The 24,059-nt window shown below is 45.3% G+C and overlaps 3 protein-coding genes across 4 annotated transcripts; 2 read left to right on the top strand and 1 right to left on the bottom strand.

Annotated features, from left to right (window-relative positions):
* The first annotated feature begins 519 nt into the window (after window positions 1–519).
* On the top strand, window positions 520–9,769 carry tfe3a (transcription factor binding to IGHM enhancer 3a). The gene is made up of 11 exons (XM_035159504.2): window positions 520–807; window positions 2,398–2,496; window positions 2,614–2,682; window positions 2,989–3,151; window positions 3,237–3,434; window positions 3,547–3,645; window positions 6,130–6,250; window positions 7,172–7,228; window positions 7,328–7,403; window positions 7,496–7,643; window positions 7,919–9,769. Exons 1-11 carry the CDS (start codon window positions 677–679, stop codon window positions 8,282–8,284), a joined length of 1,527 nt encoding a protein of 508 aa, XP_035015395.1. The 5' UTR covers window positions 520–676; the 3' UTR covers window positions 8,285–9,769.
* zgc:113363 (uncharacterized protein LOC791449 homolog) lies at window positions 9,488–14,357 on the bottom strand. 2 transcript variants are annotated; one of them, XM_047340367.1, is made up of 5 exons: window positions 14,180–14,357; window positions 13,431–13,552; window positions 12,884–13,018; window positions 12,601–12,807; window positions 9,488–10,696 (listed from the first exon to the last, which is right to left on the bottom strand). In XM_047340367.1, exons 2-5 carry the CDS (start codon window positions 13,549–13,551, stop codon window positions 10,419–10,421), a joined length of 741 nt encoding a protein of 246 aa, XP_047196323.1. In that variant the 5' UTR covers window position 13,552; window positions 14,180–14,357; the 3' UTR covers window positions 9,488–10,418. The 2 variants fall into 2 exon arrangements, with proteins under 2 accessions (XP_047196323.1, XP_047196322.1); XM_047340366.1 differs by having other exon boundaries at window positions 13,431–13,555; window positions 14,180–14,356.
* Window positions 14,358–14,802: 445 nt separating this feature from the next.
* On the top strand, window positions 14,803–23,619 carry cxxc1a (CXXC finger protein 1a). Its single transcript, XM_035158213.2, has 15 exons — window positions 14,803–14,981; window positions 16,061–16,221; window positions 16,916–17,016; window positions 18,769–18,917; window positions 19,128–19,283; window positions 19,493–19,675; window positions 19,750–19,851; window positions 19,922–20,139; window positions 20,222–20,429; window positions 20,608–20,718; window positions 21,074–21,123; window positions 21,221–21,317; window positions 22,076–22,228; window positions 22,315–22,479; window positions 23,374–23,619. Exons 1-14 carry the CDS (start codon window positions 14,979–14,981, stop codon window positions 22,459–22,461), a joined length of 1,839 nt encoding a protein of 612 aa, XP_035014104.2. The 5' UTR covers window positions 14,803–14,978; the 3' UTR covers window positions 22,462–22,479; window positions 23,374–23,619.
* Window positions 23,620–24,059: the final 440 nt, after the last annotated feature.

Below are 24,059 nucleotides of genomic sequence, written 5' to 3' on the forward strand. Positions count from 1 at the left end.
AACCAACAGGATCCAGTTCAGAGGACCTGTTGGATCCAGTTCAGAGGATCAACAGGATCCAGTTCAGAGGACCTGTTGGATCCAGTTCAGAGGATCAACAGGATCCAGTTCAGAGGACCTGTTGGATCCAGTTCAGAGGATCAACAGGATCCAGTTCAGAGGACCTGTTGGATCCAGTTCAGAGGTCTCAGTGTTTCCAGAGGAGCTGCAGCACAAACGTATTTGTTGAATTCAAAGTTAAATGATGTTTGACTGTCTGTGACGTCAGCTGTCTGATGAAACACCGCCCTCCCTGATTGGTCGGCTCTCCTGTCACTCTGAGCGCAGCCGATCAGCTGGAGTGACGTCACCACACCCCACCCCCAACTTCCCGTAAACCTCACAGACCAAAACAAACAAGATGGCTGCCCCGCCCCCGCAGCAGCCGCTCATTGGCTGTCAGAGAATACTGCCTGATTCCTATTGGTCGGCGGTGAGCAGGGCAGACGATGATTGGTCAGTGTGTGTGCGTCTGTGTGTGTGTGTGTGTGTGTGTGTGATCTGTGAGTTGCGTGTCTGTTGCTTCTCAGGGGGCGGACTTGAACCTGAGACTGGACCTGGTGCTGGTTCTGCTCCTGGTCCGGCTCGGTGGATCAGTCCAGTTTTTGCCCGCGGAATCTTCTGTGCCTCCGGGGAGATGTCAGGTGTCACCTCGGACCAGGTCCTGAACCGAGCCGGAGCCGGGCCGGAGCGGCAGGAGGCCGGGATCCTGCAGCCGCAGACCGTGTTTGTCATCCTGGACTCGGCTGAAACACTCAATCTGCTCCGGTGAGTCCGGGAGTCCCGTTACTTCTGCTGCGCTGAGCCTCTGAACCAGAACCTTCAACAGATGAGTGTCTCAGCAGCTCGAGGACTCGTGTCCTCAGCAGGACTGAACCCAGGACTGAACCCAGGACTGAAACCAGGACTGAACCCAGGACTTAAACCAGACTGAACCCAGGACTTAAACCAGGACTAGAAACCAGGACTGAAACCCAGGACTTAAACCAGGACTGAACCCAGGACTTAAACCAGGACTGAACCCAGGACTTAACCAGGACTGAAACCAGGACTGAAACCAGGACTGAACCCAGGACTTAAACCAGGACTGAACCCAGGACTGAAACCAGGACTGAACCCAGGACTGAAACCAGGACTGAAACCAGGACTGAAACCAGGACTTAAACCAGGACTGAACCCAGGACTTAAACCAGGACTGAACCCAGGACTGAAACCAGGACTGAACCCAGGACTGAACCCAGGACTGAAACCAGGGTTCACATGTTTCTGCTCAAATCGGCTCATTCAACTTCCAACATTTCGCTTTATTCTTAATATGTCAAGTGAAATTAACTACGAGATAATAAACGTCCTTTTCTTATTTGAATAAATATTTAAATTCAGTTAGATTTATTTTGAAGATGAACTTTGACAGTAAAGTGCAAACACGTTGAATAGAGACGAGCTGATTCATGTGAAGATGATGAAGATGAAGATGAAGATCAGAATCAGTCACTTCATGTTTCTCTCTGTTAAATCTCATCTTTAAACAAACTTGATACTTTCAAAAGAAATGAAAGTGACATTTATTTACGAAAATTTAAAATCACTTCAAACTCGTTTAGAATAAAATTTCTAACACTTTGATGAGATAAAGTGATGAATGGAGTCTGAGGTTGTTGATGTTACTGTTTGAACTTTGACCTCTGATCCTCTTTTCCTCCTGCAATGAGTCATTCAAGATTAACACACACACACACACACACACACACACACACACACACACACACAAACTGGTCTCTCTGCAATTTTGAGGACACAACACACACTGGTAGGTATTTTTCCAGTGGAAACAGCCAGACGAGAATTGTCTTCATCAGTGTTGCTCCACCACCACACCCTGCTCACACTCACACTCACGCACACACACACACACACACACACACACACACACACAACAGTGTTGAGTTCAGCCAGTTGTTTTTCCAGATGTTTTAGCTGCTTCATGTTTTACAGTGTTAAGCTGAGTCTCCTCACATTCTCCTTTTATTTTCCTCTAATCCGAGCCAGCTGTCAAACTCATGACTCAGCAGCTGTTTGAAATTTCCCCCTGGAAACTTCGTTGTTGAACCTGACAGTCAAAACTCAGGGCAGATATCCAGATGTTCCTGCATCATGTGATCGTGTGGCGTGACGTGGTCAGTAAACAGGAAGCTATGGTCATGTGATCACCTAAGTGAGGTGAAGGTGATCTGTCACATCAGAATAATAACCAAGAAGAATCAATAATCCTCAGCTGACAGAATTCAGTTTGTACTCGTGCTGTGACGTCAGAACCTCTGAGGTCACAATCTGATTGGCTCTGTCTCCGTCTGTCAGGGTGGAGTCTGGGATTGTCGCTGACATCGAGGTTGACAATTTGTTGCCTTCAGGCTGCGATGCCTTCTACGAGATCAAGAGTCAGCCAATCAGCATCAGGTTACACACACACACACACACACACAAGTCTGACTTCTGTCTCTGAATCAGTTCAGGATCAAAATGATGTCACAAGATCAGAGATGATGATGTCATCATCTTTCCTTCTCTCCTCAGTACATCAGCAGCAGCTTCCTCCCCTTCCTCATCGTCATCTTCCTCACTGACGTCGGTGATGTCATCCAGGTATCACACGCACACACATACTTCTTTACTGTCTGTTTCTCTTCTATGAAATAAAGTTGTAGCTACTCTCCTCCTCTCCTCTCTCTCCTCTCCTCTCCTCTCCTCTCCCTCTCCTCCCTCCTCCTCTCCTCTCCTCTCCTCTCCTCTCCTCTCCTCTCCTCTCCTCCTCCTCTCCCTCCTCTCCTCTCCTCTCTCTCCTCTCCTCCCTCTCTCTCCTCCTCTCCTCTCCTCTCCCTCTCCTCCTCTCCTCTCCTCTCCTCTCCTCCTCCCCTCCTCCTCCTCCCTCTCTCTTCTCTCCTCCTGCAGGGTGTTGATGCGTCAGGACCTGATGCGTCAGCAAACTCTGGAGGCGGAGTTTAAGGAGGCGCAGCAACATCATCATCAGTTTCGCTCCTCTGACTCCTCGTTGCCTGTCTCTGTGTCGTCCTCCTGCAAACCTCCTGCTCAGGTTCCTGTGGAGGTGCTAAAGGTAGGAGGAGGAGGAGGAGGAGGAGGAGGTGAAAACAGACTGTGAGTGTCCTCCATTTGCCCTCATGCACCTGTGTGCCCCTCAGGTGCAGACTCACCTGGAGAACCCGACCAGGTATCACATCCAGCAGGCTCAGAGGCAGCAGGTGCGTCAGTATCTCTGCACCACTCAGACAACCATCGCCCCCAGGACAGCCAATCACAGGCCATCTGAACTGTCATCAAGCCACTCCCCCCAGCTGGGTTGTGCCCCCGGACCTCAGCCAGGAGATGGCACACAGGAAGTAAGAAATATAAATAATAAAAGATATACTGTAAATATACGGCTGAACAAGAAGTAACACGTACATACACAATATACACAAACCTCATCTGTCCTCTGATTGGTTCATTAAGGTGGAAGAGACCGTCATTAATGACATCATCAGCCTGGAATCGAGCCTCAACGACGAATTTCTGACGCTGATTGACTCCGGACTACAGCTCGCCAACACGGTAACACGCGTGCACACACACGTGCACAAACTAACATGCACTCCGAATAAAGATAAGTGAAAAGTGGATCAAGGTTAGATCAAATCTGGATTAAGACTGGATTATATCTGGTTTTAACCAGGTTTAAAACTGGATTAAAGATGGATTCAATCTGGTTAGAAACTGGTTTAAAATTGGGTTAAGGCTGGTTTGAAACAGGATTAAAACTTGATTTAGGCTTGAAACTGGATTCAGTCTAGATTAAAACTAGATTTAAAATGGTTTCCATTCGTTTTGAATCTGGATTAAGGCTGAATTAAATGTGGATTAAGACTGGATTAAATCTGGTTTAAAACAGGTTTAAAACTGGATTTAAAATAGATTAAAGCTGGATTAAAGATAATCTGGTCAATCTGGTTGGAAACTGGTTTATAATTGGGTTTAGGCTGGTTTGAAACAGGATTAAAACTTGATTTAGGATTGAAACTGGATTCAGTCTAGAATAAGGCTGGATTAAATATGGTTTTAAACTTAATTGAGGCTGGATTAAAACTAGATTTAAAATTAGTTTACATCTGTTCTGAAACTGGTTTAAATCTGGATTAAATATAGATTATGGTTTGAATAAAAACTGGTTAAAAGATGCCTGCAGATCTGTATTGGGGAGTTTCTGCTCCAGCAATGTGTGTGTGTGTGTGTGTGTGTGTGTGTGTGTGTGTGTGTGTGTGTGTGTGTGTGTGTGTGTGTGTGTGTGTGTGTGTGTGTGTGTGTGTGTGTGTGTGTGTGTGTGTGTGTGAGGCTGATAATGAAACACTGGGAGGGTTTTTAGTTTTTTTCTTAAAGAGACGTTTCCTCATTTTTCAACAGTCGAGCAAAGAGAAAGGGAAGCTGCTCTGCTGCTCTGCTGCTCTGCTGCTCTGCTGCTGACTGTGTGTGAGAGAGTGTGTGTGTTACTGAGTGCATGGATTCATGTGTGTATGTCTGTGAATGTGTGTTGGTGTGAAATCAAAGATGAGGATTTTAGTTTTACTGCCAGACCATGAGAAGAGGAGGATTAAATCTGAGGTAAAATGTTTGTCTTGTTGTTTCAGGTCAGTTTGAGCTGTGACCTCTGACCTCTCTGCAGAGGAGTGAAGTTAAATAACGTGTCGTCAGCATAACGTATTATATAAAGTGATCAGAGTTGTACTGACGGTGACAGGATGTAATTGGATCAATATTATTGATGCATTAACATGTGAACAGTAACAGTTGAATGTAACAGACGAGTCAAACCAGAACGATATAAACATGTTTTATTTTCAGTTTAAACTCTGACTCCTCTGTCACACAAACATTTATTGTGGAAATGAAAAAACATAGAACCACTGCCCCACAGAGAGTAACTGGAGAAAAGGGTTCAGTTTGATCTTTTCTTACTCGCTGTGTTATCTATTCAGACTCACCCATTTTCATACTTTATTCTTTTTAGTCTTTGTTATTGTAACTTTGGAGAAATATCCTGCACAAGAATTTCCTTCAGGATCAATAAAGTTATTTTCTTATTTTAAAACTGAGGCTGACAGAAATGAGGGTTTAAACTTTTTAGACTCAGTGAATAAACATCCTCAATTTATGTATTTAGACGAAACTGTAACGCTACGAGAAACTTCCAGTTAACAGACTGTCCGCTGCCACGTTCGCCGGCAGAAGGTTCTACATGAGTTAACATGACGCTGTTTAAATTTAATTTAAATCGTAATCACATGGTGGCGCCAGAGAGCGGGGTAGAGGAGCGGAGACAAATATTCATGCCTCAAAAACTAAACATGTTCATAGTTTTTTCAATTTTATTAAAAAACATTTTTGGTATTTAAAAATGTTTTGACCCAGTTTCAGTACTTTAATCATTTGTTATGGTTTATTGACTTACGGAAGTTTTTCATTTAGGTTGTACAGATTTTAGAGACACTGCAGGAATATTTCTACTGCAGAGGTCAGAGGATTAATAATTAGATCAATGAAACGTCAACTCACAATAAATAATCTAAATATGTGATGTAAAATTGGCTAAGAGAAATCCAGAAACACTGAGATGTCTATCTGTTTGTAGTAAATTCTTTAACATGATGTTTTCCTTGAGTCAGACGTGAATCTGTTGTTTCCCTGTAACTCCTGTTCAGTGTGACTGTGTGTGTGTGTGTGTGTGTGTGAGCAGGACGCAGCTCTTATCATTTCTTGTTCGATCAGCAGATTCCACTGAGCAACATGAACTGACCTCAGATCAGAGCTGTCACACAAAGAACTGCTCTGGAAACCAGTTTGATTTAAAAGCCACATTCTGACGACGCTGACATTATTTGTCTTCATGATGATTCTTAAAAAAACTGAAAAGTCTGATGAACTGATCACATGAGAATTACACGACAGCATTTCTTCTCTCATTTCTTCGGACAGATTTCATTCAAATTACAACATTCTATATTTCAGAGACGTTGATTCTGTGTTTTGATTGGTCCGTTTCAGCTGCCTGTCTCTGGGACGATGCTGGACGTTTACAGCAGCAATGGAGGGATGGCCACGCCGGCCATCACCGTTAGCAACAGTTGCCCGGCCGAGCTTCACGCCATCAAGACCGAGCTGTTCGGTGAGTGACCGACGCCGTGAAGCGGCGACTTCTGCACAGTTTAACTCATTGGACATTAAAAGTGTGCAGAGCTGGCTTCTCATTGGCTCACACCAGTTCTGAGGTTACAGCTCAGAGAGTGAAGCCCCTCCCCCGTGTTTCCCTGTTTTCTGCTGCAAAATCTGTTCTTCTTCATTTTGATGAGTCAACACCACGACTTCCTGTGGACGAACCCACACACACACACACACACACACTCAGCATCCAGTCGTATTTTTCCACATCATCAGTTCCCACTTCCTGTTCAGTCAACATGAACGTCTTCCTCAACAGAAACTGCAGTTTGTCATTTTCAAGTTACTGTGACTGAACTTTTAAAAATCTTTTCTCTCATGAAAACAAAATTACAAACTAAATAAATTCACTGACGTCTTACATGTAAAAATATTATTACACAACAAAGTAGAAACTGTAGCTTAATGAAAATATTAAAACTAAAGTTCCACCAGTTAGTGTTTTCCAGAGTTTTCAGTCATCACATGGTCTTCATGGACATGGACTCATGTCCAGGACGTTTAATGTCCAGGACGTTAAAGTCATTGTCGTCTTCAAACCGACTAAATAAAGTTAATTGTAAAAAAAAAAGTAAGTGGCCCCACAGTGTTGACAAATTAAATATTTATCTTTTTATTGTTGCTTCTGAAACTTTCATGCTAAAAGATTTCCTCACATTCCAACCGGCTGCCTCATTCTGTCCAAGGTCATTCATCCAGATTTCCTTTCTCTACACATGTGAAATGTTTTATTTCTCCACACCGGCGCCACCTGGTGGCTGCAGGCATAATGTTTTCAGGTTGTCTCATTCTTGTGAACTCGATATGTCAGGAAAACCTGGAGGGAGCGATAATTCTAATTTAAATATATTTAACTCTGTTGTTGTAGACGTGGAGACAAAAACTCTGATCAAAGAGAGACAGAAGAAGGACAACCACAACCTCAGTGAGTTCTGATGAGCACTGCAATCAAGACTGAATGATAATAATGATAATAATGATAATAATGATAATAATGATAATAATGATGTTGTTTCTGTTTCAGTCGAGAGGAGGAGGAGGTTCAACATCAACGACCGCATCAAAGAACTCGGAGCGCTGATCCCCAAATCCACCGACCTGTCAGTAAACACTTAACAAACAACACTGTATGTCTCACTGTGCTGGTTGGTGTTGTGTGTTAACGAGGCGTGGCCTGTGATTGGCTGATCAGGGAGATGAGGTGGAACAAAGGGACCATCCTGAGGGCGTCGGTGGATTACATCCGCAAAATGCAGAAAGAACAGCAGAGGGCGCGAGAGATGGAGGAGAGACAGAAGAGGCTGGAGAACGCCAACCACTCACTGCTGCTCCGCATACAGGTGAGGAGGGGGAGGAGCTTCACCATGTATTTCTCCTTCCGTCTCTTTTTGCACCAATCGAGAGGAGGATGTGATGTGAGCTGGAAAGAGATCAGATCTCAGTGGGTTAATGCCAGGTGTGAATGAGAGCAGGATAAATCACATCTGGATAGAAACGCATTATAGTGGTGCAGGTGTGAACAGATCCCACCTGGATACAGATGTGTTTGACTGGTGCAGGTGTGAAAGGGGTCTCTAACCTCTGAACTCTGACGTGAATAATCTTCTTTTTGTAGGAGCTGGAGCTCCAGGCTCGTCTCCATGGCCTCACCTCCTCCTCTTCCTCGCCTCCCTCCGCCTCCTCCTCTTCTACTCTTCTCTCCCCCACTCTGCCTCACCCCTTCTCCTCCCTGGCGACTCCCTCCCTGGATCTGGACGCCCTGAGCTTTGTGGAGCTGGACGAGCCTCGGGGAGCCTCCACTGTCTTCTCTGCCGACCTGATGGCAGACGTGGGGCTGACGGAGCTCCACAGCCTGGGAGACATCCTGATGCAGGAGGGGGGAGGAAGGGGAGGAGGGGTGATGTCTGACCCCCTGCTGTCCTGTGGAGCCTCTAAGAGCAGCAGCAGGAGGAGCAGCTTCAGCATGGACGAGGACCTCTGATGACATCATCACGTACGCAGGGATCTTATTGGCCAGAGGCGGGACTCAGACCAGAGATTTTTTAAATGTTCATCTTTTAATAGAAATAGTATTCATCAAAATGAACAGAATATAAAAGCGATGTCACAGGGAGCAAATGTGTCCTACAGTGTAACCGTGGTAACCACTGTGAGCCTGTCAGTTACACCAAGGTTTTTCCATGGTAACTGTTCTAACTGTGTGTGTGTGTGTGTGTGTGTGTGTGTGTGTGTGTGTGTGTGTGTGTGTGTGTGTGTGTGTGTGTGTGTGTGTGTGTGTGTGTGTGTGTGTGTGTGTGTGTGTGTGTGTGTGTGTGTGTGTGAGAGAGAGAGAAACAGTGTCACCATGGTAACCAGGAGGTGTCCATTACCAGTTTGCCCATGAAAACCAACATGTCCTCCAGCATCACTTAGGTAACCATGGTAACTACTGTGTCTTCCAGTGCTCCCATTGTCACCAGTGTCACCATGGCGACAGCTGTGCTGTTTCATCCTCGTCAACATCAGCCCAGAAACAGACCAGAAGCAAATCGTCTATTACTGAAATAACTCGCAGCTGATTGGTCAGTAGAGCAGCAGCTGATCAATAACTGGTTGATAACAGTTCGGTTAAAATTATCTATATATCTATATATCTATAGATAGATATATCTATAGATATATAGATATATATTTATTATTTTTACAAATGGAATTTTTTCCCCCCGAAAATCTTTTAAAGGAGCTCTATATGTGAGCTATGTAAATGTTTGCTACATAGCTAATATTAGCTAACGTTAGCATTTGCAGCTCGACAAGTTCTGGTGAAGTGTTTTCTTCCACTGAAGTTAGCATGCTAACCAGCTAGCTGCAGCCCGGCTGCTGCTCAGAGGACGTGTTATGGCTTAGACTTTAAACACAATAATGGCTGAAGTACACAGCTAATGCTATCATTAGCTTTGTGCTGATTCAGAATCTTTCACATGTGGCACAGATTCCTGTAGCCACGCCTCCATCTGTGACATCACAGCAGGTACCTCACCTGGACTCAGGACTCAGAATCTAGAACCACTGTGTTGGAGACAGGAAACGTAATGATCCTCTGTTCTGGTCTCAGTCAAAGGAATGTTACACATATATTACAGCAGAGTTCATCTTCGTTCTGGAGAGAGGCTTCATCCACATTTATAATGATCAACGTACAGAATCAGTTTTATAAAATCAACTTTATCAATTCATTTTACATTAAATAGATCAAAAGTCCCGATATTTGTTGACATTTAGGAAAATAAAAGCAGCTGAATTGACTCTTTGAACCCAGTGATGTTCCAGAACAGAGATCCAGCCACAACATGCCTGTGGTGTAGCTCCAGTTACCATAGTAACGACAGCTTCATGAAGAAGGGATTCATTTCATGTTCATGTAAATGTCTGTAGTCTCGGTTTTTATAGATCAAACTTTTATATCGAAATAAATTCATGACAATCATGGTGGTTGTGTCTGTGTGTTTCCTCAGGCAGATTACAACTCTTCAGTTTGAACACCAGGGGGCAGTATCAGCACTTAAAAGCTTAAATTAGTCTTTTTCCGTCATGTTTCTGATCACAACATTTCAGAATCATCTCTCATGTCCGTGATACTGGATCTGGACTGTGTGTGGTTGGGTTCGTCTCTTTGATGTTGCTCGTCCCGGAGGTCAGAGGTCAGGTGGAGTTGTCATCACAGTGATTTCCTGTTTCCTGTTTGGATGTCCTGGCACATAGTTTCAACAAACACGCACTTCCTGTCCCAGCAGGACCCACTTCCTGTCAGTCAGGTTTACTTCTGTCGTCGCTCAGAGCTGCACATGGACACAAGTAGTAGTCTGAGAGTAATCTGATTACATGTATGCACGTTACACTGGCACATGTTGATCTTCACATTGTAGCTTTAACTTTTGTCGTCATGATAATAAGAATCATTTAAAACATGAGGAAGTCAAAGTGACTTTGAGGACGTGGGTCCACACGGAGACGCCATCACAGTCACCATCATGTCCATCATGTGACATGAAGATCAGAGTTATGATGTCATCAGTCCTCCTGGTCTGGTTCAGTGTCTGTGACCTCATCTTGTAGTCCGTCTCTGATTGGCTGGTCTACGAGGGGAAGCAGATGGAGCAGCACTCCAGACAGATCTCCATGCACTCGGACGAGCCACAGCAGTCCTCCAGTATCCCACAATCCAACACGGCTTGACAGGCGTCCTCCGTACAGGCCGCCTCCCCCGCCACCTCCACGCAGCAGCAGCAGCAACCATCAGCGGCGTTGCAGCACCCGGCCCCACCCACTCCGCACGCTAGACACTCCCCCACCGCGAAACACATGGACAGCGTCTCGCAGAACAGACAGGCCAGGAGACAGTGAACGCAGCAATCTGTAGAGAGAGAGACAGACCAGGGGACAGTGAACACATCAGACTGTAGAGACAGAGACAGACAGAGACAGGCCAGGAGACAGTGAACGCAGCAATCTGTAGAGACAGAGACAGACAGAGACAGGCCAGGAGACAGTGAACACATCAGTCTGTAGAGGCACAGACAGACAGAGACAGGCCAGGAGACAGTGAACGCAGCAATCTGTAGAGACAGAGACAGGCCAGGAGACAGTGAACACATCAGTCTGTAGAGACAGAGACAGACCAGGGGACAGTGAACACATCAGTCTGTAGAGACAGAGACAGACAGAGACAGACCAGGGGACAGTGAACACATCAGTCTGTAGAGACAGAGACAGACAGAGACAGACCAGGGGACAGTGAACACATCAGTCTGTAGAGACAGAGACAGACCAGGGGACAGTGAACACATCAGTCTGTAGAGACAGAGACAGGCAGAGACAGACCAGGGGACAGTGAACACATCTGTCTGTAGGGACAGAGACAGACGGAGACAGTGAACACATCAGACTGTAGAGACAGACAGACAGAGACAGACCAGGGGACAGTGAACACATCAGTCTGTAGAGACAGACAGAGACAGACCAGGGGACAGTGAACACAACAGTCTGTAGAGACAGAGACAGACAGAGACAGACCAGGGGACAGTGAACACATCAGTCTGTAGAGACAGACAGAGACAGACCAGGGGACAGTGAACACATCTGTCTGTAAGGACAGAGACAGACCAGGGGACAGTGAACACATCAGTCTGTAGAGACAGACAGAGACAGACCAGGGGACAGTGAAAACATCAGACTGTAGAGACAGAGACAGACAGAGACAGACCAGGAGACAGTGAACACATCAGACTGTAGAGACAGACACAGACAGAGACAGACCAGGAGACAGTGAACACAGCAGTTGATGTTTGAACAGGAGTCAGATGAGCAGGAGGGTGGAGTCGACAGACTGTGAGTGTCTGACAGAGATAAACAGAACGTCCAGAAGATAAACTGACATGCGTCTGTAACTGTCTGTCGTCATCATGAATTATCAACGAGATATAAACCGCTGCACATTTACTAATATTATTGTTGATACCTCCATCATTACACTTTCCTGCTCCTACATCTGAGTCTTCAAACATACACCTTTACATGTTAGACACAGTCTCACATCAGTGAGATGAATCCTCTGAATCTCTAAGGTTCCTACGTCTCCTGTTGAAAGTTTTATGGTTGAAGGTTAAGAACAGAGGATGTTGCACCTTGTTAAGTCGTATGAGCTAAACTGTGATTCATGAATATGGACCGTACAAATAAAATGATTGGTTGATTGATTCCAGAGCTTCTGGTGATGAAGGCTGACGCCTGTGTGGATGAGCTGGAAACAACAACACTGATGTTTCCACAGCAGAGTTTATACGTCATGTCCGGCCTCCTGCTGCTCTACAGGCTCCGCCCCTCGCCTGGATGTTCCCCACATGTTCCTGTTGTTGTGAACGAGTCGGACCCAACAACCTGCAGCTGCTGCTTCACAAACACCAACTACAGGAAATGTCCCTATCTTACAGAGTTTATGTCTGAAAACATCTCGACTGTTGGTAACAGTAATTACGGATGTTAACATGTTACATGTAACCACAGATCAGTGGCCACAGGGGGCGCTGTTGTATATACACCATTACCTCTGCTGAGGAATTTGTTTTTCCCTTTGTCAGTTTGTTTTTAAACTAACGTATGAAAACATCGACTGAGTTATATTCTAGTTGACTCCTACCACATTCCCAGTGACGATGGTCCGGGTCCTCAGGGCGCCGCAGCAGAACCTGGACCAGTTTCCTGGAGTTGACCACACAACCACATGACGACAAAACTACAGACTGAAGCTGATTGGCTCACCATCTCCAGCGACCTCCTTGATGTGGGCAGCGTCGCTTTTTAAGGAGGCGTGGCTTTTAGTGGAGGACAGACGCTTCTGACTGGTGCTCTGATGATGGTGGTGACGATGGTGATGATGATCAAGGCTGCAGCTGTGTCTGTTATAGGTGGATGATGGAGGAGGAGGAGCACGGACAGGACCAGGAGACACTGATGAGTTGTCCACACCTGAGACACAGAGAGATGACATCACAGGTGACATCACAGATGACATCACAAGCGACATGGCGGATGATGAGGTTACCTTTCTGTTTGCGGGGAGCTGTGATGGGGTGGGGGGCCAGCAGTCGAGAGATGTCATTGGTGGAGGAGCTGCCTGTCAAAGAGTCATCACTGAGGTAATCTTCTGACCTATCAGAGAGAGGGGGCGGGGCCTCCTCTGCACAGAAAGGATGTTTAATCACCATGTTATCAAATGCGACTCCCAAACAGCCAATCACAGAGCTTCAGATCACACGGTTCAGAAAACTGATCTTATAGTTCTGATTCCCGTTCAGTTATCATAGCGACCCGCTCATCTTCATATTTTTATGTATAAATGAATCAGATTGTAAACAAGTTAATTACATTTATTAATAATAAATTCTGAGGATTCTGTGGTCGTCACAGTGAACTTTGAACTCTATCCGGATCTTTCCTGAGCCAGAGGTCAGGTGACCTTCAGGTTGTCTCAGCTCACGGTCAAAAACGCAGGGAGTCCCCTCACGCCATCTTCCTGTGCTTCAGGAAGGACGTGGGTCCAAATGTGTGATGTCATCAGAGACATGATGACATCACGATCACTGTCTCACCTGCGTCGTGATGTGGCAGCGTCCCATTTGCTGTCGGCTGACTCGAGATGCATTCCGATTGGTTTGGGTTATGACTGACTCCGCCCTCAGTGGGGTTGGAGATGTGTGATGTCACTTCCATCCTGCTGATGTAACGTGATCATAAAAAGTAATAAGTGGAAATTAATTGAGTACATTTACTTCACTAGATCCATTTTATTGTTCTGTGGACTGACGTCAGATCATTTAAATATCAATCAATCAAACAATTGATGAATCTACTCAGCAGCAAATTAACTCATTACATCAGCTGCACCGGCTGCAACAGCATCATTTATTATATTGTACATTTTTTAAATGATTAATATTAATGATAATGATGATAAACACATTATTCTACGTCATCAGAACTTAACATCAGTAAAAGTTCTGAGTACTTATAATAATATAATAAAAACATTAATGATAATATCCAGTTGTGTTCTACAGCTGTTGACACAAAATAATTATAATGATAATAATAGTAAATGTATTTATTTCAGCTTTAAATGATGAAATTTGTTAATCAAAGAAAAATCTAATAAATTGAAAAGACTGAAATTGAGTTATTATAATAACTCAATTTACTGTGACAGTTATGACTCATTAATGTGAATTAAACTGATCAATGATCAGAGAAGTTAGAAAAAACTAATTGAGTCTGAGTTACATTAATAAGAAACATTTTCTAAATATTTTCAGAATAAACGAAGAAACAAAAAGAATCAAACCTGGTTCTTCTTTCGTTCTTCTTCTTCTTTGTCTCTTTCTCTTAATAAACACTTCGCCGTTTCGTCCGGAGCGCGCACACGCATACGTGTAATCGCCTTCTCCTCCGCTTCCTTTAAATACATACACACACACACACACACACACACACACACACACACACACACACACACACACACACACACACACACACACACTCGTGGGTCCGGTGTGTATTTATTATTGTAAATTAATGTTAAAAATGACTTGAAACTGACTGATCGGTTGTGATGATCGATAATAAATGTACTGATCAGTGATGATCATGAAGAAGAAGAAGAAGTGATGAGGCGGAAGCAGCAGATAAACCTTGTACAGTTATTTTTAATACTTTTATTTTGAAAGAATAAAATAGTCACAGACTTGTTTCACGTATTTTCTGACCAAATCAATATTTCAGTTTTCACCTGTGAAAATAATAAAGAGCGAAACACGAGAGATGGAATATTCTGGATTATTATTGATTATTATTGATCAGATTATTACTGGATTCTTACTTGTGGCGTCGCTCACTGACGTGGTTCTGTGTTCCGGTGCTGCCCCCTGTTGCACAGACAGAGAAGTGCAGCAGTGTCAGTCAGGCCTGTAGGTGTCGCTTTATTTCCCGCACAGAGAAGAAGAAGAAGAAGAGAGTGAAGATGAAGATGATGATGATGAAGATGGTGATGAGGAGGGTGAGACAAAGAGTCTCCTGCAGATCTGATGGGAAATAAAAAGGCTCTGAGGGGACAGATGGAGGTGAAGGTCTGACTCTACGTCATCATGGTGAGTGTGACGTCTCATCTTCCCTGTGATGCACGAGACTAACGGAGTCTGTGAGCGGAGGGTCCGGACCCGCAGACCCGGTCTGATGGGGTCTGGGTTTGTCGTTAGTGATGTGGTTTCTGATCCGGGTCTCTTGTGCAGAGAAAAACCTTTTTATTTGTCTGGACCTGTCGAGTTCTCCTCATGAGTCTGATCCAGACCTGGTCTGATGGGATCCGGGTCTCTGAAGTCCACTTCTTTGTCCAGCTCAGGTCACAGATCCTGGTCTAATGTTTGTCTGGACAGAAATACAAACTGTGAAATCGCCCTTTAAGTTTGTAGTTTGTTCTCCTGAGGTCTGGACTGCGATCCAGGATCTGTGGTTATCCAGGTAACATCAGGTTTAATAATAAATCACCATGGTAACTGATGATGAACCACTAAAGTTAGGGAGCAATGATCGAACTACGGACCAATCAGATCACTGCAGACCTGAGGAGAAATAAAAACCTTTGATGTTTTATTAAAAATGATCCAAACACTGTTTATTATTTCTCATCATGATAAATGAACATTTGAGTCGGACTGAGCTCGTCACATCTTCACGTCTCCTCGGTTTCAGCAGCAGAAACAGTCTGACGTCACTTTTATCTGCATCACACGTTTATAATAGTTTATTTATCATCAGACAAAATGAACTGAGTTACAACTCTAATAAAATGAATGTTTATTTAGAGTTAATCTTTAGTTTTTTACATAATAGTGTGAATTCATATCTACTGTTTCCTTTCTTCTCATGTGATCATTGTTTGTGTGTCACTTTGTTCAACATCACTTTTGTTTGTAGCTGTTACTGAAGCTACCAGCAGGTGTCAGTGTTTCTTCTTTATATATTAAGATCTTAATGGTTCGGACGATGTTCGTAAGTAACGACGCCTCCTCTGCTACATGAACACGCTCGTAGCTGGATAAGAGTTTCCAGTTGAGAACCAGCTTCATCTGTTCTCAGGACGATGTCAGGTTCAGTGAAGCCGGATAAAGAAAACAGATCCTGGATATGTTGAACTCACTTCATCTGTTTCATGTTTGTTGTGTTTCAGTCTGAGGAGGCAGCAGCAGAGCCAGGCCCTGAAGAGGAGGAGGGAGGACGTGAAGATGAAGGTGAAGAGGGAGGAAGAGGAGGACCACGGGTTGCCTTGGAAACCCGCAACTCCCCTGTTTACTGCATCTGCAGGAAGCCAGACATCAACTGTTTCATGATGTAAATAAAGTTTTTACAAAATGTTTTAAACAACAGACAAGTTCTTGAAAACTAACCTGTCTCTCTCTCTCTGTACCTGTATGTCTCTACCTGTCTCTCTGTACCTGTCTCTCTGTCCCTTTCTCTCTCTACCTCTCTCTCTCATCGTCTCACCTGTTCTCTACCTGTCTCTCTGTACCTCTCTCTCTCTACCTGTCTGTCTCTACCTCTCTCTCTCTACCTGTATGTCTCTACCTGTCTCTCTGTACCTGTCTCTCTGTCCCTTTCTCTCTCTACCTCTCTCTCTCTACCTGTCTGTCTCTACCTGTCTGTCTCTACCTGTTCTCTGTCCCTCTCTCTCTCTACCTGTCTGTCTCTACCTCTCTCTCTCTACCTGTATGTCTCTACCTGTCTCTCTGTACCTGTCTCTCTGTCCCTTTCTCTCTCTACCTCTCTCTCTACCTGTCTGTCTCTACCTCTCTCTCTCTACCTGTATGTCTCTACCTGTCTCTCTGTACCTGTCTCTCTGTCCCTTTCTCTCTCTACCTCTCTCTCTCTACCTGTCTGTCTCTACCTTTCTCTCTGTACCTGTCTCTCTCTACCTGTCTGTCTCTACCTGTCTCTCTGTCCCTCTCTCTCTCTACCTGTCTGTCTCTACCTCTCTCTCTCTACCTGTCTCTCTGTCCCTCCCTCTCTCTACCTGTCTGTGTGACAGAGGGTGCGACAGCTGTTCTGAGTGGTTTCATGGAAACTGTATTGGAGTTTCAGAGAAAGCAGCTAAAGCCATCAGAGTGTGGTACTGTCCGTCCTGCAGAGGTCAGTGTTCTCTCATATCTGCTAACGTATCAGTCAGTGTTAGCTGTCAGTTAGCCATCAGCTGTCAGTTAGCCATCAGCTGTCAGTTAGCCATCAGCTGTCAGTTAGCCATCAGCTGTCAGTTAACCATCAGCTGTCAGTTAGCCATCAGCTGTCAGTTAACCATCAGCTGTCAGTTAACCATCAGCTGTCAGTTAACCATCAGCTGTCAGTTAGCCATCAGCTGTCCGTTAACCATCAGCTGTCAGTTAACCATCATCTGTCGTTAACCATCAGCTGTCAGTTAACCATCAGCGTGTTAACCATCAGCTCAGTTAACCATCATCTGTCTTAACCATCAGCTGTCAGTTAACCATCAGCTGTCAGTTAACCATCATCAGTCAGTTAACCATCATCTGTCAGTTAACCATCAGCTGTACAGTTGTCAGCTGTCAGTTAACCATCAGCTGTCAGTTAACCATCAGCTGTCAGTTAACCATCATCTGTCAGTTAGCCATCAGCTGTCAGTTAACCATCAGCTGTCAGTTAACCATCAGCTGTCAGTTACCGTCAGCTGTCCGTAACCATAGCTGTCAGTTGCGTCCTTTAACCATCAGCTGTCAGTTAACCATCATCTGTCAGTTAACCATCGCTGTCGTTAACCATCAGCTGTCAGTTAACCATCATCAGTCAGTTAACCATCATCTGTCAGTTAACCATCAGCTGTCAGTTAACCATCAGCTGTCAGTTAACCATCAGCTGTCAGTTGCCGTCAGCTGTCCTTAACCATCAGCTGTCAGTTAACCATCATCTGTCAGTTAACCATCAGCTGTCAGTTAGCTGTCAGCTGTCAGTTAACCATCATCTGTCAGTTAGCTGTCAGCTGTCAGTTAACCATCATCTGTCAGTTAACCATCAGCTGTCAGTTAGCTGTCAGCTGTCAGTTAACCATCAGCTGTCAGTTAACCATCAGCTGTCAGTTAACCATCATCTGTCAGTTAGCCATCAGCTGTCAGTTAACCATCATCTGTCAGTTAACCATCATCTGTCAGTTAACCATCAGCTGTCAGTTAACCATCAGCTGTCAGTTAACCATCATCAGTCAGTTAACCATCATCTGTCAGTTAACCATCAGCTGTCAGTTAACCATCAGCTGTCAGTTAACCATCAGCTGTCAGTTAGCCGTCAGCTGTCAGTTAACCATCAGCTGTCAGTTAACCATCATCTGTCAGTTAACCATCAGCTGTCGTTAGCTGTCAGCTGTCAGTTAACCATCATCTGTCAGTTAGCTGTCAGCTGTCAGTTAACCATCATCTGTCAGTTAACCATCAGCTGTCAGTTAGCTGTCAGCTGTCAGTTAACATCAGCTGTCAGTTAACCATCAGCTGTCAGTCCATCATCTGTCAGACCATCATCTGTCAGTTAACCATCATCTGTCAGTAACCATCATCTGTCAGTAACCATCATCTGTCAGTTAACCATCATCTGTCAGTTAACCATCATCTGTCAGTTAACCATCAGCTGTCAGTTAACCATCATCTGTCAGTTAGCCATCAGCTGTCAGTTAACCATCAGCTGTCAGTTAGCCATCATCTGTCAGTTAACCATCATCTGTCAGTTAACCATCATCTGTCAGTTAACCATCATCTGTCAGTTAGCCATCAGCTGTCAGTTAACCATCAGCTGTCAGTTAACCATCATCTGTCAGTTAGCCATCAGCTGTCAGTTAACCATCATCTGTCAGTTAGCCGTCAGCTGAATGTTCTGTCTCAGACAGAGACTCGTCTCTGGAGATTAAATACCGTCCGAAGAAGATAAAGGAAAAGGAGGAAAAAGAGGCGGGGCCAGATAGAGACGACAAGCTTGAGGCAGATGGAAGCTCCACCCCCCAACCTAAGATGGACAGGAGGAGGAGCTCTCAGGTAACCAAGCAACTGGACTGGTAGGGGACGGGGCCCACAGGTGACCTGGCAGCCAGGTGGGTGTGTCATAGATCGGCACAGGCAGCAGTTTACATGGATGATTGTGTGTCATAGCTAAAAGTAGCCACACAGCGACTCTTCAGCAGATGTCGGACGAGATCTTGGAGCGACGAGTCTTCTCTGGTCACGTGATCTTTGTTTCTGTTTCAGATCAAGCGTTCGGCCAGGATGTGTGGAGAGTGTGATGCCTGCCTGAGGACGGAGGACTGCGCTCAGTGCGACTTCTGCAAAGACATGAAGAAGTTTGGAGGTCCGAACAAAATCCGACAGAAGTGTAGACTCAGGCAGTGTGAGGTCCGAGCGAGGGTGAGTGGTCACATGAGTGTTTCCTTAACTGAAATCCGGTCCAGACATCCAGTCCAGGTTCTGTTGTTTTGTCAGTTACATGTTTTGGCAGATGATGGTGTTGTGCCATCATGTTTCTTATATTCTGACCCCTGCATAAGACGGTACAGGTGCAGGTTTCCTCTTGTCCTCATACCTGATGCTAGGTACACGTTCCTCTTTCTGAGCAGAAGATGCTTCGGGTCCGAGACGAGGAGATGGCTCGGAGCGGCGCCAGGGGACGAAGCCTTTTGAGGAGAGGGTCAGGGCATCAGACAGAGGATGATGAGGATGATGAGGAGGAAGATGAGGTTTTCAGCGAGAGTGAGCTGGAGCTGTACGAGCAGTACAGAGCTGCCGGATACAGAGACCTGGTCAGTGAGCGTCTCCGACCAATCAACCGTCAGAACAGCCACTTCCTGTCGATTGATGCGTCTTCCTGTTGCAGGTGTGGCACAGCGAGGACGAAGACACTCAGTCGGACTCTCCGAGGAAGAAGGCGGTGAAGGTGAAACACGTGAAGAGACAAGAGAAGAAGACGGAGAAAAAGGTGAGGATGTCATTTAGTCCTCTGATGATGTCACTGATGATGTCACTAACACTCCCATCCTGTCCTGTAGAAGTCTGTGTCCGTTCCTAAAGAGGAGGTGAAGCCAAGGCGCCACAAAGCGAAGCAGCGGCACAGGGAGCGCGTGCGGCACAGCGAGCGAGCCGTAGAGGGCGTGGTCAAAGAGGTGGGCGGGTCCGTGAGGCAGTGTCTGGGTCCAGGATGTGTCGAACCAGCGAGGACCAGCTCTAAATACTGCTCAGAGGACTGTGGGATGAAGCTCGCCGCCAAGTGAGTGAAGATACACCTGAACAACAGGGAAGACAAGGTCGTCTCCTGGACACTGAACACCGTCTTCTTGTCTCTGTTTCAGTCGTATCTACGAGATCTTGCCTCAGAGGATCCAGCAGTGGCAGCAGAGTCCGTGCATTGCAGAGGAGATGGGGCGGAGACAGCTGGAGCGAATCAGGAGGGAACAGCAGGCGGCGAGACTCCGCCTCACACTGATGGAAAAACGTTTTCACGAGCTCGAAGGCATCATCGCCAACGCCAAACTGCAGCAGGTCCAACAGCACGAGGAGGTACGAGACACTGAGTCTGTCTGACCTGTCTGTCTCTCTGTGACCTGCCTGTCTCTTTCTGATCTATCTGTCTCTTTGTGACCTGTCTGTCTCTATCTGACCTGTCTGTCTCTTTCTGAACTGTCTGTCTCTTTCTGATCTGTCTGTGTCTCTGTCTGACCTGTCTGTCTCTCCCCAGGTGACTGAAGGTGATGGTGATGACACTGACCTTCAGATCTTCTGTGTGTCCTGCAGTCACCCCGTCAACCCAAAGGTGGCGCTGAGACACATGGAGAGATGCTATGCTAAGGTCAGTGTCCAGTGTGCAGACATATTTTTTGTCTTCTAACAGAAGGACACCTAAGGACCCTCGTCTCCGGTGGTTGGAGGAGACAGTGGGAGGTCTTAGTGTGACACGGGTGATGACATCACTGTGTACATGTCTCTGGTTTTTAGTTTGGTCCATGTCCCATCTGCTAACATGCAGGTGTTGGGGTTTATGACCTATACTGCAGCCGACCACCAGGGGAAAACATTTTTTGGCTTCACTGCATGGAGCTGTCGTGTCATCCATCTTTATTTACAGTCTATGATGTTGCCACGACTGATACACTGATCACACCTGTCTGTCTCTCTGCCTGTCTCTCTCTCTGCCTGTCTAACAGTATGAGAGTCAGACGTCGTTCGGCTCCATGTACCCAACACGTATAGAAGGGTAAGTCGCCTGTGTGTCTTTCTCATTAGAAAAGTGTTGTTATGGTTGAGTAGACCTTTAAACCTGTCTGTCTCTCATGTGTGTGTCTGTCTCTCAGAGCCACCAGGTTGTTCTGTGATGTGTATAACCCTCAGAGTAAGACGTACTGTAAGCGGCTGCAGGTTTTATGTCCTGAACACTCCAGAGATCCAAAGGTACGTCTCCCTCCACACCAACAGAGGGGGCTGTTTCATTTCTCTCCTCTTTCAAAAAGCTCCTGGAGTTTTTTAATAAAGTTTGAGTCCATTAACTACACTTCCTCTACGTGTTAATTTCACTTCCTCTGCATCCTTATTACACTTCCTCTTCATATTATTAAACTTCCTCTGCATGTTAACCATACTTCCTGTAGACGTTAACCACACTTCCTCCTGTCGGCTGCAGCCTACATCGGCCGTGTAGACCGCGTTGTCTGAACCAAAATCACACGGACCAGTCCTATTGCGTCACCAGCTTGTCCCGCCCTTACAGCCGTCGCCTAGCAACAGAGCTAAAGACAGGAAAGTTCTTTGTTTGGTTAAAAATGTTGAAAAGATGTTTTTTCGAGTGTGTTACGGTAGCTGTTCTGTTGGGTGCTAACTTAAAAAATAGATTCATCCGAGGTTTTTGCCTCTCTTGCTGCCGCCATTACCTCATAACAGTTGAACACAATGAATCATGGGATACGTTGGGCTGGGAAGGATCCATGCATTTGTGGGCCCAGTTTGGAGGAGCCTTGGGACGGGACAGTCTAGTCGCGCTGCTGCGATGCAATCAGTCTTTAAATACAGCCTCCGATGGATGACGCAATCTCAGAGTCTCAGATTCTCCGATTCAAAATCACAGACCTTTATTGACACATTTAATAAGATTCATAGTTTTCAGAAACTGATTCATGTATCAGAGCACAAGATTCTGTCTCTCAACACATCAGGTCCCGGCTGACGAGGTTTGCGGTTGTCCTCTGGTGAAAGACGTCTTCGAGCCGACCGGAGAGTTCTGCCGCGTTTCTAAGAGGAAGTGTAACAAACATTACTGCTGGGAGAAACTGCGCCGAGCAGAGGTCGACCTGGAGAGAGTCCGAGTGGTACGCACCAAAACAACTCTGTCAACATCAGTGACGCCGGCGTCATGGCTACGACTGACCACATGATGTCACTCTCTCTCTGTCAGTGGTACAAACTGGACGAGCTGTTCGAGCAGGAGAGGAACCTGAGGACGGCCATGACCAACCGAGCTGGTTTATTGGCTCTGATACTGCACCAGACGATCCAGCACGACCCAATCACCACTGACCTGCGCTCTGCCAAGGACCGGTAGACAGGTGAAGACAGACAGGTAGAGACTGACAGGTAGACAGGTAGAGACTGAGAGGTGAAGACAGACAGGTAGACAGGTGGAGACAGACAGGTAGAGACAGTCAGGTAGAGACAGACAGGTAGAGACAGTCAGGTAGAGACAGTCAGGTAGGGACTGACAGGTAGAGACAGTCAGGTAGAGACAGACAGGTGGAGACGGACAGGTGGAGACAGACAGGTGGAGACAGACAGGAGGTGTAGAGAGATTAATCTAAACTTCCCTGTGAGGATTTTTTCAGTATTGTGTGTTTTTAATGTTTGTGAGTTTTTCAGAAGCACATTCAAGTGTCTTGTGATTATCACCTCACGTCTCTGTTGTAATTACACACAGACGATCTCATGAATACAAAATAATCCGATCCAGATTGAGATGAATTTAATCATTCAGATCAGAACAAGATGTTTTAGTTCCTTAAATATGACATATGTGTGGAGGTGAGGGGGCTGGGAGAGCACCTCACCTGCACCACAGGGTCAACCAGCGCAGGTGCTGGGCACCAGCAGGTTCTGCTTCTCAGCTGGAACCTCGGCTTTGCAGCTCGACAGTCTCTCGTGAAGTCTCACCACACGTGTCCCGTGTGTCTCAGTCCTGAGTGACTCTCTTGTGTCTCTGTCCTGAGTGTCTCTGTCCTCTGTGCATGTCTCAGTGTGGCAGCTCAGCTGCTGCCTTTTTAACCTGAGGATCAACGAGCTAACAGCTCTCCTCTGGTACAGGTGAAGGTGCTCTCCCAGCCCCCCCACCTCCACAATATGTTATATTAGATAAATATTTAGATCTTTTCATTCTGAGAAACTGATTTTGTAAATATGAGCTCATTTTCAAACAGTATTAACTCTACACTACCCACAATCCCTTACCGAGCTGCGCCTGCAGGTGAGCGGACATCAGACTGAGCTTCATGAGTGAGTGGAGGTTTGTGATGGTCGTCCTGCACAGACGGACAGAACAAGAGGAAAACTGAAACTTTGACATGTTTTTATTGTTTTAAAAAAAATGTTTTTTATTCAAATGTTTTCTGCCTCATTTTATATCAGTGTTTTTATACTTTGTTTTTTTGTTCAACCTGATGTTTCATTAAAACATTAAAATGTATGATCTATTCATTGATCGTGTTCATGATCAGCAGCAGACGTGTGAGTTTGTCAGCACCAATTATTCATATTCAGTTTTGTGTTGTTAAAATATTGAATCATTATCTTTTCAGTGTTAAAAAAAATAAATCAGAGAAATCAAAACCAACTTTAAAAACAGACAATGGAACAAATCACATGGAAAAACAGAAACATAACATACAGACAAGTATCACGAATATAAGAAAAAAAAAAGTCTCCGTTTTTTCTTCATCACGTTTATTGCTGTGCATTTGGGTGTTTGTGGGATTACACACTGACCAGAATAATTCATGGATCTTAAAAAGGACAATCAGACATATTCAGAGGCCTGATGTTTATGAGTGTGTGTGACTTGGTGCAGCTTGAATGAATTTAAGGAGGAAAGAGCTCTACTGAGTGATGATCAGTCTAAATAACAGAAGAAATCTGTTTACTAGAATCAGTTAA

This window comes from Hippoglossus stenolepis, chromosome 6 (assembly GCF_022539355.2).
Source record: "Hippoglossus stenolepis isolate QCI-W04-F060 chromosome 6, HSTE1.2, whole genome shotgun sequence".
NCBI lineage: Eukaryota > Metazoa > Chordata > Actinopteri > Pleuronectiformes > Pleuronectidae > Hippoglossus > Hippoglossus stenolepis.